This window comes from Toxorhynchites rutilus, chromosome 1 (genome assembly GCF_029784135.1).
Source record: "Toxorhynchites rutilus septentrionalis strain SRP chromosome 1, ASM2978413v1, whole genome shotgun sequence".
Lineage (NCBI taxonomy): Eukaryota > Metazoa > Arthropoda > Insecta > Diptera > Culicidae > Toxorhynchites > Toxorhynchites rutilus.
The window spans coordinates 175,914,344-175,932,418 of record NC_073744.1 but is presented as its reverse complement, the minus strand read 5'-3'; the positions used below and the strand labels follow the sequence as shown (position 1 = coordinate 175,932,418).

At 35.5% G+C, this 18,075-nt stretch overlaps 1 protein-coding gene and 1 non-coding gene across 15 annotated transcripts in view; both read left to right on the top strand.

Moving 5' to 3' along the window:
* The window catches only part of LOC129763415 (high mobility group protein DSP1), a 100,797-nt gene that overhangs the window by 72,242 nt on the left and 10,480 nt on the right, over window positions 1-18,075 (top strand). For 13 of the 14 annotated variants that reach the window (XM_055762457.1, XM_055762465.1, XM_055762458.1 and 10 more), the window contains exons 4-5: window positions 13,357-13,520; window positions 13,601-13,775. In XM_055762457.1, the coding sequence (XP_055618432.1) occupies window positions 13,357-13,520; window positions 13,601-13,775 (339 nt within the window). The remainder of the gene's footprint in view (window positions 1-13,356; window positions 13,521-13,600; window positions 13,776-18,075) is intronic. The other variant, XM_055762470.1, reaches the window with a different exon arrangement.
* LOC129763805 (U4 spliceosomal RNA) lies at window positions 7,963-8,099 on the top strand. The gene has a single exon (XR_008741037.1). It is a non-coding gene; the product is annotated as a U4 spliceosomal RNA (small nuclear RNA).

The following is an 18,075-nucleotide window of genomic DNA, read 5'->3' as shown; positions in this document are numbered from 1 at the left end:
AATGTATTTTTTCGGTAAAAACTAAAAATAACTTTAAAGTACAAAAAAAAATCCAACTTAAAAACTATAAGAACTACATGATTTTGATCCGACATTGAAATATTGTTGGAAATTGTGCCAGCTTTCATTAGAATAACAGCCAACTCCATTAAAAAAAATCAAAATTATTTAAAAAAAAAAAAATCTCAAAAACATTAATATATTCCATACAACAACCAACAAATCTCCCATACATTGGAAGAAGGGTACTGTTACTTTTGGTAATTTTTATGAGAATTTAAATAAAATACGTTTTTGTGAAAAGATAATTTCAATCTTTGAAATATTTTTTTCAGTGTAATTTGATTTATGTATTTTTTACATGAATTTAAACAATTTCCTGCATTTCAACACCTTTCAACACCTTTCATGGTATCTATGATGCGTCGTTTATTTAGGCGCCGTAACATCGCATTTTGGACAGACAATGAGATATAGAAAATCCTTCAAGCTTTCATTAAAAAAAATAGCAAACTCATTATCAAAAAAAAAAAATCAAAATTATTTTGAAAATTAAAATTTGTTTTTTAAAAAACATTAATATATGAATATTCCATACAATAACCAACAAATATCCCATACATTGGAAGAAGGGTACTGTTACTTTTGATGATTTTTATGAGAATTTAAATAAAATACGTTTTTGGGAAAAGATAATTTCAATCTTTAAAATATTTTTTTTTCAGTGTAATTCATTCCATTCATTGGCCAACATTTGTGTTGTAGTTTTGGAGTTAGAAGTTTCTGTAAAAATTAAGAAAAAAAAACTTTGGCCCTTTCCGAAAAGTAGTCTAATTTTTTTGGAAATTTCAAGTATGTAAAGTTGCTCAAATGACCAATGTCTTTACACCCGTTTACTACGTTTCACTGCAATCTGAGATGCTCCGGATTCGTCCATCGAACAAGTATACGTTATATCGAAGTTTCCCATAAAGTGATATAGGCCAATGCATCGAAATTTGTTCATCATTAATACATTCGCTATAATCTGAACGTTAAGGCGCGTCCACATTATGCCGAATGATGCCGATCGGCCTGTACCAGGCGGTATATTCGGTTCGTTATGCAATGTGGACGCCCCATCGGGTGCACGAAGCCGAGGTCTCATCGGATGCACGAAGTCGTCACGAACACACGATGCACAATGTCGTCAATGCTAATTTGCTTCGTTTTGTTTTGGTTCGACTTTCTCGAACCGGACCCACTTGTTTCGGGTTGGGTTCGGTTTGATTCGAGTCGGTTTTCGGCACGTCGGCTAGCCCGGGCGGTACGTCCACATTTAGTCGCCTTTACCGGGCGGCCAAGGCCGATTGGTGTAATGTGGACGCGTCTTTATATCTCCACCACCGACTATCAATAGTGTGCACCTCATTGTAAAACTCAAATATTTCAACCCTAGTCTTATTTGTCCAACGAAAAATCCTTGGTAGAAAACTACACAATACCTTTGGTGATGCAAACATTAGTAGAATGTACATATGTAACAACAATGTAAAATAAGTGTCAGATGCAATGCACATTCCTACCAGAGGTTTGTATATTTTACTCGATAACATAAGTAAACTTGAATGTATACTGTGGTGAGAAAAGCGCGCATTAGCCATTTTTATTGTTGCCATAGGGCAATAGGTAAGAGTTTTGATATACAGCGCGGACTCGATTATATATAGTTTCTCATTTTTTTTCACTGTATATAATCGAATCCTGTATATAATCAAGTCAAAAAAAAATTGTTTTTTCGTTTTTTTGCATGTTGTATTGTATTAAACTAGACTGTTTCTATTAATTATATTGAAGCTCTCTAACCGCTCTACAATTTGTTCTTTGAAACCGAACTTCTATCTTTCTTAATTTGGCTGCAATATTGATATAAGCAATTCCTTGTGAAAATTCAAGCAAAATTTTCAAAAATCACGATTTTTACCCCACTGTACATGTAACAGCCACTTAAATTACATCCTAACGTTGAAAGGTTACATTTCACCTTGAAATAAGTCATATTTGACATATAAAAAAAAATCCAAACTGTATATAATCGAGTCCGAAATTTTATATAATCGAGTCTGTGTATAATTGAGTCTGTATATAATCGAGTTCAACCTGTACTTTTAATACGAGCATTTTCGCCGGGAAAATGTAGTCGATATTGGGTTTACGAATCATGGTTCTGCTTGACATGTATGTTTACCATTTTTCCCTCGTATGCTAAATCAATAGTTACAGGCAAACCTTTTTCTGTGCGGGGGATAGGGACCGCACAGAAAAAGTCGCATAAAAAAATCGTGCAAAACTTCACCAGCAGTTTTAAAAAATCGTGTTCGGTACACATTATGAAAAAAACTTTTTTGTGCGGTAGATAGGGACCGCATAAAAAAAGTTTCCCCCAAGAAAATAACTCAAATCCACGCCATTCAACGTTCAATTTCCTTTTGTTTCCCTGTTTTGCGATGGGACACTTTGCCTTTTCGGTTGCGCGTGGCTGTTTTGTGCTTTTAGTTGCATGTCGAAACGTGTTGCTGTTAGAAATCATGTCATGCAAAAACTTAGAAAAACTTAGAGCATTTGATGAGAGGAGGGGAAAGATTTCAGAAGTGGACAACTGAGACGCTAATATGCTTTTTTCGCACTGAAATGCATATAAACCATCGAAAAAAACTCAATGGACGATAACTTTGTCGAATATTCGTCTTTTCATACACCGCACAAAAAAAATCACGCAAAAAAAACCGCACAAGAACAGAAAATTGCACAAAAAAAAAAATTCGCACAAGAAAAAATCGCACAAAAAAAGGTTTTACTGTAGTAAGGAAGAACATGACTAGATTTGATTGCATTCATCAAAAAATTGTTTTTTTTTTTTTTTTTTATTAATTCGTTTATTTTTAAAGGCTCAGTTACTTAAGTTTAAAGGAGCCGAATTCTTAAATATAATTTTAAAACTATATATATATAAACAATTTTCTTAGATTTATGGTTAGTAAGGTGGAAAACCGATTACTCGCGGTGTACTCGAGTTTAGAGGGTGACATATTTTTAGGAGAAGGATGGGATATAAGGAAATCGTAACAATGTTGATGAACACTCATTTCTTAAATCTATTCGTATATCTATAGTGTATTTACATTTCAACTTATTCTACTATTTATAGCAAGGGGACGAATTACCCGCAAAGGAAGGAAAGGAGGGTATAAGGATGTAGGGACAATCACACACGAAGATCTATAGCTTTAAGGAAAACGTATATATGGGACATGTAATCAAGGTCTAACCGAGCCAACACATCTCTCACCGGCACATTGGGCTGCCTTCCTTTTTTCTAAATTTGATCTGGCAACAAGATACACCTCACACGCCCAAACAACGTGTTCGATGTCGTGGTAACCTCGGTCACAAATGCAGAGATTGCTACCGGCCAGATTGAAACGAAAGAGTAACGCGTCTAACGAACAGTGATTGGACATGAGTCGGGAGAAGGTGCGAATAAAGTCCCGACTCAAGTCTAGACTTTTGAACCACGGTTTGAGGCTAACCTTAGGGATAATCGAGTGAAACCACCGGCCCAATTCATCTTCATTCCACTTGCGTTGCCAGTTAGCGATGGTATTTTTGCGGACTAAAGAATAAAATTCATTGAAGGCGATTTGACGCTGATAAATATCGCCTTCAATTGCACCTACCTTTGCCAATGAGTCAGCCCTCTCATTACCCGGAATGGAGCAATGTGAAGGGACCCAGATAAAGGTAATGACATAACAGCGTCTGGATAATGCACTCAAAATTTCTCGTATTCTCTCAAGGAAGTACGGCGAGTGCTTTTCCGGCCTCACTGAACGGATAGCTTCGACAGAGCTAAGACTATCCGTTACAATGTAATAGTGTTCAACAGGTCTTGAGGCGACGCTGTCCAGCGCCCAGTATATCGCTGCCAATTCAGCAATATACACTGAGCAAGGATTATGAAGACTGTGGGAGGTGCTGAAAATTTCGTTGAACACTCCAAATCCTGTGGACTCATTCATTGAGGACCCATCTGTATAGTACATATTATCACAATTGACACGCCCATACTTTGCATTGAAGACCGTAGGAGCGATCCTCGATCGAAGATAATCTGGAATTTCATGGATTTTCTCCTTCATGAACAGATCAAAATGTACAGAGGAATTGATGTAGTCAGAAAAACAAACACGGTTGGGAATATACGAAGAAGGATCAACCTGCATGGTGATGAATTCATGATATGAACTCATGAATCCGGAGTGAAAATTTAGCTCGATCAGCTGCTCAAAATTTCCGATCACCAATGGGTTCATAACCTTACACCGGATGAAGAACCGAAGAGATAATAAATTGAAGCGATCTTTTAGTGGGAGTAGGCCTGCCAAAACCTCGAGACTCATGGTATGCGTTGAGGGCTTACATCCCAACGCGATACGGAGACAAAGATACTGAATTCGCTCGAGTTTAATGAGGTGTGTTTTGGCAGCTGATTGAAAACAGAAACTGCCATACTCCATCACTGAGAGAATAGTTGTTCGATACAACATTATAAGATCTTCGGGATGGGCTCCCCACCAGGTGCCGGTAATTGTACGGAGAAAGTTTATTCTTTGTTGGCATTTTTTACTCAGATACCTAATATGAAAAAAAATTGTTTATATTTCATAATTATTACTCAGTGTTTTATTTTGCGCATCCATACTTTTCAATGAATATTTTTTGAGTACATCCATTGACTCTCTCAGTGTTTTTTGACGTTTAAAAGGTCAGCCCAGTTAACGTTCGGAATTCGTTAAGTGGACCACGTCATCCGCCCAGTTAGCGGACAATTGCTGTATACGAAACACCGCAAACAATTGGAAGATGAATGCACACATGAGAAGCGATAACAGAGAAAATCGTGTTCCTTTTGCTTGCATATCCTGGGAATGTGTGTGTGTGTGTGCGCGCTAGAAGCCAAACGTTAATTCTACTAAAGGGCAAGAGATGAAACTTGGCATTTTTGCCATGCAAGCGTGCTTCATCTCTGTCACTGTCGACGGCAGGGTGCTGTTGAATTATGTACGAGCAACTCTTCGTTCTCTATGTGCGTCCACCCAGCCGCCGATGCATTCTTCCGCCTATGTGGCTGCTGTATGCAGAAAACATAAGACGACGCCAGCGCCGTGCAAGTGCACTGCAACACCAAACGGTTCTGCACAGTAAACAGCAGTGTGGAATTCAGCAGGATCGGCTGGCTATTTCGGAGACGCTACATCTCAATTGTTGCGAATTTAATCGGCAATCAATTAATTACGGTGATGATCTTTAAACATGATGCGATGTCATATAATCAACATATTTGTTGATCGTTGTCATCAAATATTTCGCAGTTGTGAAAGACAATCTTAGAACCATCCTAGAATCATTACTGAATCTAAATATAAAATTTCAAATCTGCAAATTTAGTAGTTTCAGCCTGTTAGAGCAATATGCAGAAACGTGAACCAGCGGCTCCGACTCGCATAGGAAATATCTATCTATGGGTATGTTTGAGTACACGCCATCATCAACAGCAGCCAACGAGGAACGACGACGAGAGCCCATTTCGCCTATTGTACATAACACCGGGACCTGAACATACACGCTTTTCCCACATCGATCCTATTACTCACCCTCTAACCACCCAGGAAGTGAGGCAACATCCACCTCCCACCGATAGCAGCAGCAGCACCATTATGTATATATACATGCCGAGCATGTTTGAAGAATGGGTGGGAGAACAGAGGGGGCTGATGAGGCGAGCAAAATCTATCCCCCTCGTTATATATCCTGCTGCAGCCAGCCAGCCATGATTGCCTCGGCTCACCCCTCCCCAAAAGGTCGCCTCCATCGTCGTCGTCGTCGTCGTTCCTGTTTTTCCGTGCCAGCAAATTTTCTAAAGCACTGAGCGCGCGCGTCTCAGTTCGCGAACCTCGTACCAAAACCCCCAGAAGCAGAGCAGAGCCCCATCCACAGCCGCAGAGAGTATGCTTTCATTGATTTTTCCGAAAAAGGAAATGAAAAGGACGGACCTCGCCGCTCTGTGTATGTTGTGCGTCGTCGTCGTCCTCCCCCTGCTGCTGCTGCTGCTGCTGCAAAGGAACCGGGGGGAGAACTGAAACGCGCACAAAATTTATATTATATACTTATGGTATGCACAGCAGCAGCAATAGCAGCAGAGCCGGGTGTCGTCGTTGCTGCCTGGCTGCGCTGCTGATAGTGTTTCGTCAATATATTCGTACACCCACGACTTCCCCGCCAGCAATGCCGTGATCTGATCCTGGATGAGTTTGGTTACTATCGGGGGCCGTGTGGCGTCCATCAATCTTCCACGCAATGATGGTATAATTGTTGACCGTTCCCCAACTATGACCGTGAGACACATGGTGTTCAAGTTTGGAATTGTGCTCCCGAATATATATCCCATTTTAGTTTTTAACAGGAGTGGATTGTTTACATTGACGGCAAGACTGTTCAATCTAAGGTTGGTGGTCCCAAGTTGGAAGTTTACTTTCGATTATAATACAATGTATTCTTCCCTAAATCGCTCGAGTTTTGAAACCATTTTTAAACCAAAGCAGAACGTTTGACAGTGCCAACGTCTGTCTTTTTCCACCTCCCATTTGATTTTGTTTTCAATATCAGGTAGTCTCCAGAAATACCTAAGCAAGCCATGCTATAGTGGTGACTTCGCATTTTGGTTGTACATCAATGAGGTACATGTCGAGGTGAAGCAATAGGCGAAGTATATTTGTATTGGCGACCAAAAGTGTATATGAAAGAAACAAAACAGTTTTCAAAATATGAAATCCTGCAACTTTTGTCTTTTAACTGATGACAATTGTATTGTGGCCTTTTTCCCTATTATTATGGTGAAAAACCCCAGAGAGCAGTCGTAGTTTTAGTCTTCGAAAGCAGTAACATTTTCAGTGAAACGCTGCTTAATTGAAGACTATTTTCTCACATCACACACACCCACACTGAGAGCCATAGTAATTAATATTACTTATATGATCGTTAAAATAAGGAAAGTTCGTTTGTTACTATGGCCGTGGGGGAGTGAAAATGTTTCACAAAAATATCATTTTTGTTGGTTTTCTTCGACGTGTGTTCACAAATTTCCACCGCACGCTATCACATTATGTTTATATTAAGCGGGAACATCAATAAAATGTATGTTTTTCATTAATAACACACTTATTGAAAAAAGCATTTTCACACGGGTGCGGTGGGCAATCAAAGATAAACACAACGACTGACGTTACTATTTGAGAAATACTTTTGGCAGCGCATGCTATGTCACTCGAAACTCTACCATCTTCATTATCTTTTTTCCAGGACATTGGTTGTACATCAATTTCATATTATCAGTGTCGAAAAAGTCTCTTTTGAAGCGCAAAAACCAATCTTTTTTTGTTTCAAGTGAAAAAAACAAGTAAAAATAAACATCTTCTCGCATATGATGTTCATTTGACACATAAAAACGACACCTTCGTTGTTGAAAACATGTCTTCCGATGTGCTTTGTGCGTTAGTATTGACGAATTGACGCAAAACTGCATCAATTCATGCGACACCTACATCTGGACTAAAGAGCCACGAAAGTGAAGAAGTTTGCAATTCTACGCACCTAAAGGCGAGATTCGGTTCTAATTATTCTTTTTATTTCTATTCAAATTCATTTTAACTAGTGATGAAACGGATAGTGGTTTGGCCGAATACCGCATATCCGGTCAGCTTCGAGGCCGGATATTTGGCTCTTTATTAGCAAATACAAAATTGAGAGAAACGGCATGTGATATGGTGCAAATAAGGTGTTAAATGTAAGGAAGAAATAAACACATTTTTAAATAAAAAAATTGTACGAATATTAAATTTTTCGTTTAGAATAAGTATCCAATTAAGCTTTGCGCTGTGGCGATATCGTAACAATGAGGTTATACCGAGGTGCGATCATTGCTAACTAAAAAAAAACTATTTAATAGTGTGTCAAGTTTTCTACAAGGAATTATAACAGTTTTATTCTGATAATTGTTTTATATTATTACTAGCTGACCCGGCGAACTTCGTTGCGCCCAAAATTGATTTTTGAATATACATTCTTTCGAACATTCACGTTTTCTCGCTAAGCGAACATTCGTGGATTCAATCGCAGAACTCTTCATTGATTGATCTTTAAATCGGCTCTTTACAATTTCCTTTTACTAATTTTCTAGCTCTTCTACCAAAAGTCGTCATTACAATAAAAATTGATTTTCATACACAATTTCCGCTCAAGATTCTTGATAAAGTTGCAAATAACATGTTTCTCAGTTACACGGAATACATGTTTGACGCAGAGAAGTAAATTTCCATTCATAGTTTTTATTTTCAAAGCGCGTTAATCTATTGCCATTCTCGCTTCACACCACCGGAACACGAAGCTTAATTTCGCAAACGCCAAATACGATTGATCTAACAACGATTTCATTGTGGAACATATGGGATTTTTTTTCGAACTCTCTCTCAAAGCTTTTAAAAAAAATCATTTTCTCACCATATCATTGAAATACGGGCGGAGACGAATACAACAAAATAAAGATGGCTCAAATCGAACGATCCATTCCTCGGGTTTCGCGCTTAGCAACACATTTGGCCTTCCATTTTTATTTATATAGATAAATAGATTTTTGTGAGTGTATTTAGATAATTCGAATACTGGCCGAGTAAGAGTAAGAGTTATATGCAATCAGCAATCAGTTATTTTAATTGAGATTGAGAACAAACCTAGAACTGTCTTCAGGGATGGTAGTCTGAGAGGGAGTACACTTACTGAACCACAAATCGAAATTATTATGATCGGCGACAAATTCACTAATTTGAAAACTCACTCACAAACTACTGTTAGGGGCTTGGTGGAGAAGTGCGTTGGGTTTTTATATGTCCGAGATAATTCCACATGTTCATATATCAAAAAAGTATTCGGATAAGGACGAGACTGCACAAAGAACACCAAACTTACTTCGTATGAGAAAATATTTAAACGCTGGAGAGGTCGTTTTAACTACTTAGAAGAAGATCAAAATTATCTGATTGCAACCTCTTCAGACCCGAGGTTCAGGTTAGACCATTTAGGTCAGTGATTTTCAACCGGGGGGAAATTTCCTCCTAGTGGGGAATATGGTCATTAAAAGGATGGAATAGGTGCGTGCCTTCGTTGATTCTTCAATAAATCGTTACAATCCTAGAACATTGTGGTTTTGTGAATTTTCGACAAATTACCATAAACTTCTAATAAAATATCATCATTGAAAACAACGAATACCAACCAACAAATTGATCTGACACATCTTCTTTTGACTTTTTTTTACATCCTTTTGGTTTTTGTAACGCATCTTTCGCGTTGCGATACCAATTTTTGAACCCCTTAAATTTTTGAATTTCTTCAATTTTTTAAAATTTTTGATTCGTTTAATTTGTGAAATTTGTTTTTTTTTCATTATTTTATTTAATTTTGTGTTCTTCAATATTTTGTATTAGTTGAGTTTTTTTTTGTTTTTTTTTCAGCTTTTTATTTATTTAATTTGGAATTTTATTTCAATTTGTTTTTTTTATTTTTGGATTACTTCAATTTTTTTAATTTCTTGATTTTTTATACTTTTCAATTTTAAAATTTAAGCAATTTTTTATTTTTATTAAATTTAAAATTACTTTTTCCATTTTCGGCATTGTTTAATTTATGTATGTTTAATTTGTTTGTTTTTAATACCATTTTTTTATTATAAAATTTCTGAAATTTTTAGTTTTCTTCAATTTTTGTGCTTTTTTTTAATTTGCTGAGTTTTTTGATTACTTTTTCCAATTTTTAATTTTTTTTTCCAAGTTTTGAACGTCTTTAATTTTTGAATGTCTTCAATTTTTTTATTTTTTTATTTGATAAATTTGTGCGATTTGGTTGATGGCTTTTTTGAACTGTTAAATGTATGCAATTTTAGATTAATTTTTTTTCAATTTTTGACCTTTTTTGTCTGTGAATTTCTTTGATTTTTATATTTTTTAATTTGTGTGCGATACAGACTGGACTATGCAATTCAAGACATTTGGCACCAAATAAATTTTATGAGACACCGATTTCGGGCGATTTTTCGGTTTTTAAAAAACTCAAACTTCAATGAAACCTACAAAATGTTGGTTAGAGAATTCAATGTGGAAAATTGTTTATGTTTTCATTATAAAATATCAAACAAATTCTTAAAACTAAATTTCATAGACAAAAAAGTATTTTGTAAATTTAAATTAATTTTTCTCAAATAGGGTAAATGATCTTGGTTTGTTCAATTTAGGGTGTTTTTACGCAACTAGTAAATGCAAATCGATTTTTCTTCATGAAAATCACACATAATCGATACGAGTTTGGGTTTGTTAAAAAGCCCCAAGTCTCTAGCTGCTAATACTACCATAAGGTGTTGAAATTATTCAAATTTTAATGTTTTTTAACGATTTTCCTTAAAGAAGAATTATGATCATGGTTTGCCCAAAAAAATGATCATGGTTTGTCCGGTTTTAGAAATCTCCATTTTTGAAAGAAGACATTCGAATTCACAATTAGATGTTGCATTTATCATTGCTTGAGTTTACTGTCATCATACTGATTCATTCATAACTTAGGCTTTCTTCAGAATATTGCCTTTTCTTGGGCATTTTAGAAGTGTTCACCTCAACACAATCAACACAGAAAAACCATACCTCTGCTATGCGCGAAGCACACCATAAACAAACATAAACAAACTGCAGCGCGCCAAGCGGTTGCCATAGAAATCATGTGGACAAAACAACATTATTGAATTGGACAACTCATGATCAGAATTGAGTTCATCAAAATGCGTTAATTTAATGGTTTAGCTATGTAAATCTGATACAAATGGTGAGCAAGCATGATGTTTACAATATTTATAAGTGTTGTAATCTAGAAAAGGTCTGAATACGTGCCAAATAATCATCTGGTGATCGATTAAAAGTTAGCTCGAATGAGGGGCGCATTGACACAAATAGGTGTATTTTATAATCCTTTCAAACATGTGATTTCGTAAAAATATACTATCAAACTACTATAAATCATGTAAAAGGCAATTTCATTTATATGTTTCGAAACATTCGAAGGCCTTATTTGACACAGGAGCGCTGAATTAGAGCATTCAAAAAAGTGGGCAAACCATGATCATATTTTCGACTGGACAAACCAAGATCATTTACCCTATATATATTTTTTTAAATACTGGAACAAATAAATATGAATAGCACCCACAATTTCCAACAAGTCAGTCATTCTTCGGAAAATGGGCACTTTTACAGGAAAAAAAAAATCAAAAACTTTTTCATGTTTTCTTTGAAAAATTGCTATTAATGTTTAACTCGTAACATTTTTATGTATAAATTATCGCGATTTACATGTTCTACAAATTTTCTATTCAGAAACATGTCAAGAACATGTCAAACGCGAGAATTTACACACAAATGTTACGACTAAAACATTTTTTTTTCAGGAGTATCCATACAAAAATGCCATGTATTCCAGAAACTATGAAAAAGAGAAAGTTGATGTATTCGACAAAAAATTAAATTTTAAAAACATCTAAAACTTTGTCCAATACGCTATGTCATTATCTTGACTTTAAACAAAATAAGGATTAGTTGTAATTTTTTAAAAGAAAACATGAAGAAGTTGTTAGAATTTTTTCTCCTGTAAAAGTGCTAATCTTCCGATGGAAATTGTAAGAGCTATTCACATATTTTTTGGGAATTAAAAAATACATTTTGAGAAAAATGAAATTTAAGAATAAAATTCAAAAATGAAATGAAATTCAAATTTTAAAATATGTTTTGTTAGGGTATTTTCTGTTCTGAAAAATGTTTGGTATTTTTTTTATGAAAATTTTAACAATTTTCTACATTTCATACTTTGATCGGAATTTTGTAGGTACACTGGATTCTTTTTTACGTGTTTTTATTTTACCCGAGAGCGTTTACGAGTGTGGTTGTGACGAACGCGTGACGGTGATGGGGCAATCTTTTTTACACGATTCTCTCAAAATTAAGCGATTTGCTCGAAACTACGCGATTTTTTTTGCTTGCACCCATCAATCGTGTGAAAAAAGAATAATGTTGTAATTTTTGAGTTATAAATTTTTGTAAACAATGAAGAAATAAATTTTGGCCCTTTTCAAAAAAATACTTTCTCGAAGATTTCAAGTTGCTTAAATGACCTATGTCTTTACATCCACAACGGTTTCGCTGGTATCTGAGATAGTGCTGCCAACCCCTAAGACGAGTTGGCATGAAATCCGTCAGCAATTCTCACGTAACTTTTGAAAAGAACTTATCTGCATTGATCAATTCTCTTCATTGACTTTCTTTTTCGACAACCACGGCCTTGTAGACAGATTTTTCGCTAGTTTGCCATATGAACCATCGAAAACCATAGCATTGTTGCTGTACGGTAGATTAAGATTTTATCGTTTGAATTTCGCAACGTGACAACATAATATCCCGATAATATATCAATGCTGTTGGTTATTCCTTTTGTGCTCTAGAGTAGGGGTGGCGCCGATACGGCACATTTCCATGACACGATTGCATCTTATTTTCTCCCAGTTTTCCACCCCAAATAAAAGAGGAGAGTCATCCAGCCGAGAGAAGACCCGTTGTGGGCCGTGTGCTTTAGTCCGCATGTGCCGGCACTATTGTCCTAGCGCACTGCTGTTGATCTGCCTCTGTCCTGCCCTGCCCTTCTGTGTTCCATCCGCCTCCCGTTCCTAAGAAGGAGTACTAGTGTTCACTATTTTTTTTTTCTCTCGGTCGCACTATCCCTTTGCCACTTCCTCCTCTTAGCTGTTTTCATCTCTGGCGCCTCATCTAGCAAGCAAGCAGTGAGCCTTGGGCCAGCTATTTCTGGCGAAGGCTCGGCGAGCTCTCGCACACTCAGAATGCAGGCAATTTTCGCACTCTCATTTATGCTGCCCTCCCTCCGGCTAATAAATCACGCTCCTCCGTTGTAGTTCGTATAATTGGAATTAATCTTCTTAGAATATTCGGGCCTCGCTCCCCTCTTTGTTTCAAATCAAGGAATGCCGGGGCAACGCGTGGGCCTTATTTAAATTAAATTTCGAACATACCTTCCCCCCCCCCCCAACACAAGATTGTTGTTGTGCTACAAACAAATCCCAGCCTTTTGGGGCTTCCTCGGCGAGAGGAACGCCGTAATGCGCTTATCCTGTTATCGTTAGAATGTTAATGCCACCTACTTTCCCATTGCAACCAGACGATGCTGGACAAGGAAAAGCAGCGCTTCAATGAGATGGCCGAAAAGGACAAGGCGCGGTACGAGCTGGAGATGCAGAGTTACGTTCCACCGAAGGGCACAGTCGTCGGTCGCGGCAAGAAGCGGAAGGCGTTCAAGGACCCGAATGCGCCCAAGCGATCGCTGTGAGTATCGAACTGATAGTTCTTCGCATCCCCGATGATGATCGGTTCTATTTATAATAACCTTTCTTCTTCTCTTCAAGGTCGGCATTTTTCTGGTTCTGCCATGACGAACGGAACAAGGTGAAGGCACTGAACCCCGAGTACGGTGTGGGTGATATCGCGAAGGAGCTCGGCCGAAAGTGGTCTGATATGGACGCGGAAGTTAAATCCAAGTACGAACAGATGGCAGAGAAGGACAAGGCGCGATATGAGGCGGTAAGTTGAAAGGGGGCAAGATAGATTCTCGACTGTGTGGGGTTAGTTTAAAGAGAATTTTATTCGAGTCGAATCTAAATCTAAATGTTTATTTTGTATGTTTGTTGATTTTTTTTTATTTTTTTTATAAGTTCAACGTTTCATATTCATATTCAACTAGGCAACAATTGAGCACAGCAGTGGAACTCCATACAATTCACTTACTAAAAAGTGTCCACATATTCATCGCTTGTTTACGTGAAGAATATAATTTTTTCAGGCACACTTGATTTGAGAGTGTATGGATTTCTAGCTGTCTTGACGCAAGGTCTTTAATGAAGAATGAGAAGATGGGAAGGTTTATATAAACATGTTTATAATTACATAAGTTTATTCAAATATTAATATTGCTCTTATTTAACTATTCAGTGCAATTTTATCAAAATTTGAAAGAGAAATTAAAAAAGGAATGTTTTTTTTCAATATTTTTCTGAGATGGTTATTAAAAATCCATTGCTTTATTATTTACCCTCCATTATTCGTTAATTTCCCCTGCTTTTCGTTCTTTGACCTATCATTTTAACAATTCAATTTGAGAGGTTTAAAATTGCGACAAGATAAAAATTTGGTGTGAAAGAGCGAATTGTGGAAAATTAAATCGCAAATTCTCTAAGCGTTCTAATTAAAGTTTTTCTGTAGTATTTAATTTTTGAGTTTGTTTGAACGACAGATTAAAGTTGATTCATAAAAGAATAAGGTTTCATTTGATATGACGATTTTTGAAATCGACTCAATGGTTGTAAAGTTATGACGTTTTGTAAGAAATCTAGGCCCTAGTGGCATGTGCTGTACACAAACGTTGTCTCCATTCACATGAATTTTATTTTTTTTTTTCAATTCTTAACTTTCAAACCAACATATCATATCTTTCCGTTATGCGCAAACATGCCAAGCAGTAACTTAAAAAAACAAACTCATAAACGACAAAAAGAGTCTTAGATTGTATATTTTTTATATATTTTTCACAGTTTTACAGTACCATTTGCTTATTGGCGTTTTTTTAGTTGGAGTGCCTTTCAATTGGCGGTTCACCAGTTGGAGCACGCGCAAATCAAAAAGCAATCATCTGTCATAATTGTATGTCAGTTTTACTATGTTGTTCCAATGCCATTTTTGTTGAAAGGTCTTTGAACGTTAAACTCAAAAAATTAAGGCACAGTATAAAAGTATAAAGTTTTGCAGTTTGTTTGACAAATGTATTCGTTTGAAAACATTTATTTATATATATACATATATAAAGTGAATTATATCACATCCACTATTCAAGGAAGTTAATGATATTTTCTAGCATCAATCCAAATGCAGTAATTCTAATTATTATTATGGCCGTAAAAGACATGAAAAACAACAAGAAAAACGCGAACTTCGAAATTTGTGAACTATTGCAGTATTACTTCAGCCATTCCATGCCAAACTGATATATTGGTTTTCAGATTTTTGGAAAATTGGTAGCTTGTTTTCGTTATGGTAAAACATTGAACCTGTATTATTATTTTTTTGGGTGATTCGATTTTTTCACTTTTTCTCAAAATGACTTTTATCAAAAACTCGTAACTTTTGAACCACTAAGCCGATTCAGATGATCGATACATCAAATTGAAGTAAATTAGCTAGTCTTTTTGGAAAAATATCAAACTTCCAAGAAATTTGAATTTTGTTTTCGTAATTCTTGATTGTATCTGTTTTTATAGTTTACATGGTTTCGGGACAAACGGCGCTATATTTTTCTATATTTTTTCTTGAAAACTGAGGATTTTTTTACACATTTATATTTTTTACTCAAAATTAGATATATTCTTTTTTCTTTTTTGAGTTATATTTTTTTAGAGTTAACCGATAGTTCGGAATATTAAATTCTTCCCCTTTTTCCTATTTTCTAAAATTCATAACATTTGAACTGCTAGAGCGATTCAGAAGATCGATATATCAAATTAAAGCCAAGAATTCAGAGTTGTTCGAGAAATAATAAAACGAAAAATAAATTTTGGAAAAATATTGCACTTGCGTAAACACTATTTTTGTTTTCGTGATTAATTATTGTATCTGTTTTTCATAAATTAAAAAAAAATTTTTTTGCGTGTGTGAAATTATTGACTTAAATTAACTATGTCGATTATATGAATCGATTCAGTAGATAAAAGTTATGAATTTTTAAAAAACGTCATTTTTGGAAAAAAGGAAAAAAATGATTTTTTGAACCATCGGTTAATTTTGAAAAATCATAATTTAAAAACGAAGAACACATTTTTGGATATGTTATCTAAAATATCCTCAGCTTTCGAGAAAAAATATAAAAAACATGGCGCCCTTGAATGAAAACTATAAAGAACAATTACGATCAATAATCAAGAAAACAAAATTTTTTTTTTTTGCAAGTATAGTATTTAAAAAAAACTGGCTAACTGGCCAATTTGATATGTCGATCATCTGAATCGGTTTAGTAGTTCAAAAGATATGAATCTAAAAAAAATATTTTTGGAAAAAAGGAGAAAACTAGATTTTTCGAACCACCCTAAAATGGTATGGGATCTAATATTTGACGAAAAGGAACAAAACTACCAATTTACACGAAAATCTGAGAACCACTATGTCGGTTTGGCATGGAATCTATATATAATACTAAAAAATATAGTTTGGTGTTAATTTCCCCTGCAACTAAAAAACTGATTACTAGAAAATAATTGACGTTAACGTTTTATTACCTTATAAATTCTAGATACAATAATAACAGAGGGTATTTAAAAAAATAAAAATAGCTTTTTATGGGGTGTGTACAAAACTGAAAAAAAATATTCAGAAATCATATTTTTATGTTATTTTTTAAGCGTACCTACATTATTTAGTCGTATAATTATTGTATCATTCAATTTATTCTGATGAGAATGCTTTAAAATATTTCAACTGATGCTCTTACCACATTTTAATTTTTTTTATTCAATGTTCAGTTTCTATGGCGAAGCTTCATTCGTAAATTACACATTTGTCATCATTGGTGGAATACGATCATAAATGTTGTTATGAATAGCACAGCAAGTCATAATTACAATACATATGGATTTATTTCGATAATGCATTATACATAAACCGATAAAAATGCATTATAATATCTATCCACAGCGTTTTAGCGTCTATATGTATATTTTATTCAATTTCAGTTTGTAATTTCTATCCCATTCGCCGTGTTTATCATGACATTAATAACATTATATACGAACCTCCCACCATATATATGATGTCTCCCACCCTTTTAGAGACATCTTAACATTATGTTCAATTTTTAGAGCGTAAACTATCTGTCAATTTTTTCACTGTTTACATTTTCTTGCCACAAATCGTTGCCACTTTTTTCTCTCAAGTTCCACTTCTCTTCTCTGAATTGAGTCTTCCAAACGCACTCTAGTAACCTTTGCAAATTTATTTTTGGCTGTAGAAATTGACAAATTATCATAGTAGCCATGTGGAAATATAAGTGGTGAAAATTCAGAAATCTGATTTACCTCTCTTGTGTTTGGGAGGGTTTAATGAGGAAAATCACGTAAGTGAAGTTCAAATTGAACCGTATTGAACAGACAGGAACCAACATATCGGGTTCCCTACCGACATTTTCACTTTGTGTTCTTCTTGAATTGAGTTTCCCACTGACATTTCTGCTTGAGATTTCCCTAACGATCTTAGCATCAATCATAGCATCCGGTTGAGGAAAATAATTGAATCGTTTTCTCAAACTGAATAAATGTGAATAAATAACTGATCTAAATCGAATTCAAACTAATTCGAAGTATATCCAGGAGACATTCAGTACCAAGAAAAACCAGAACTAAACCCAGCAACGATTCATACAATTCACAAACAGAACTGATCGCCTGCGCAAATTATGGTCGAAAATGACAACATGCAACGGATACTCCGGATGAACGGATTCGATCGTACATAACTGTCGACACGGAAATGACTCTTGTCACCAACCGTGGTCAAGTAGCAACTTGGAAACACTCTAACCGTAATGTGGTCGGTGTTAAGTCAGAGCGAACCAAGTCGCAAAACTAAAAATTTCGGGTTATTGATTGCATTATGTAAAACATTTTGTGAGCAACTACATTCTACATTTCTCAGGTTTGGAAAATCACGCGTACAGCAAGAATAACTTATCGAAATTGTTTTGAACGCTCAATAGCAACCCCTTGTAGCACCAAACTTCAAACTCGTTTTTCTCGAAATCATAAAAATGTCACTTGGTCCAGTCTGACTTATCACCGACCAT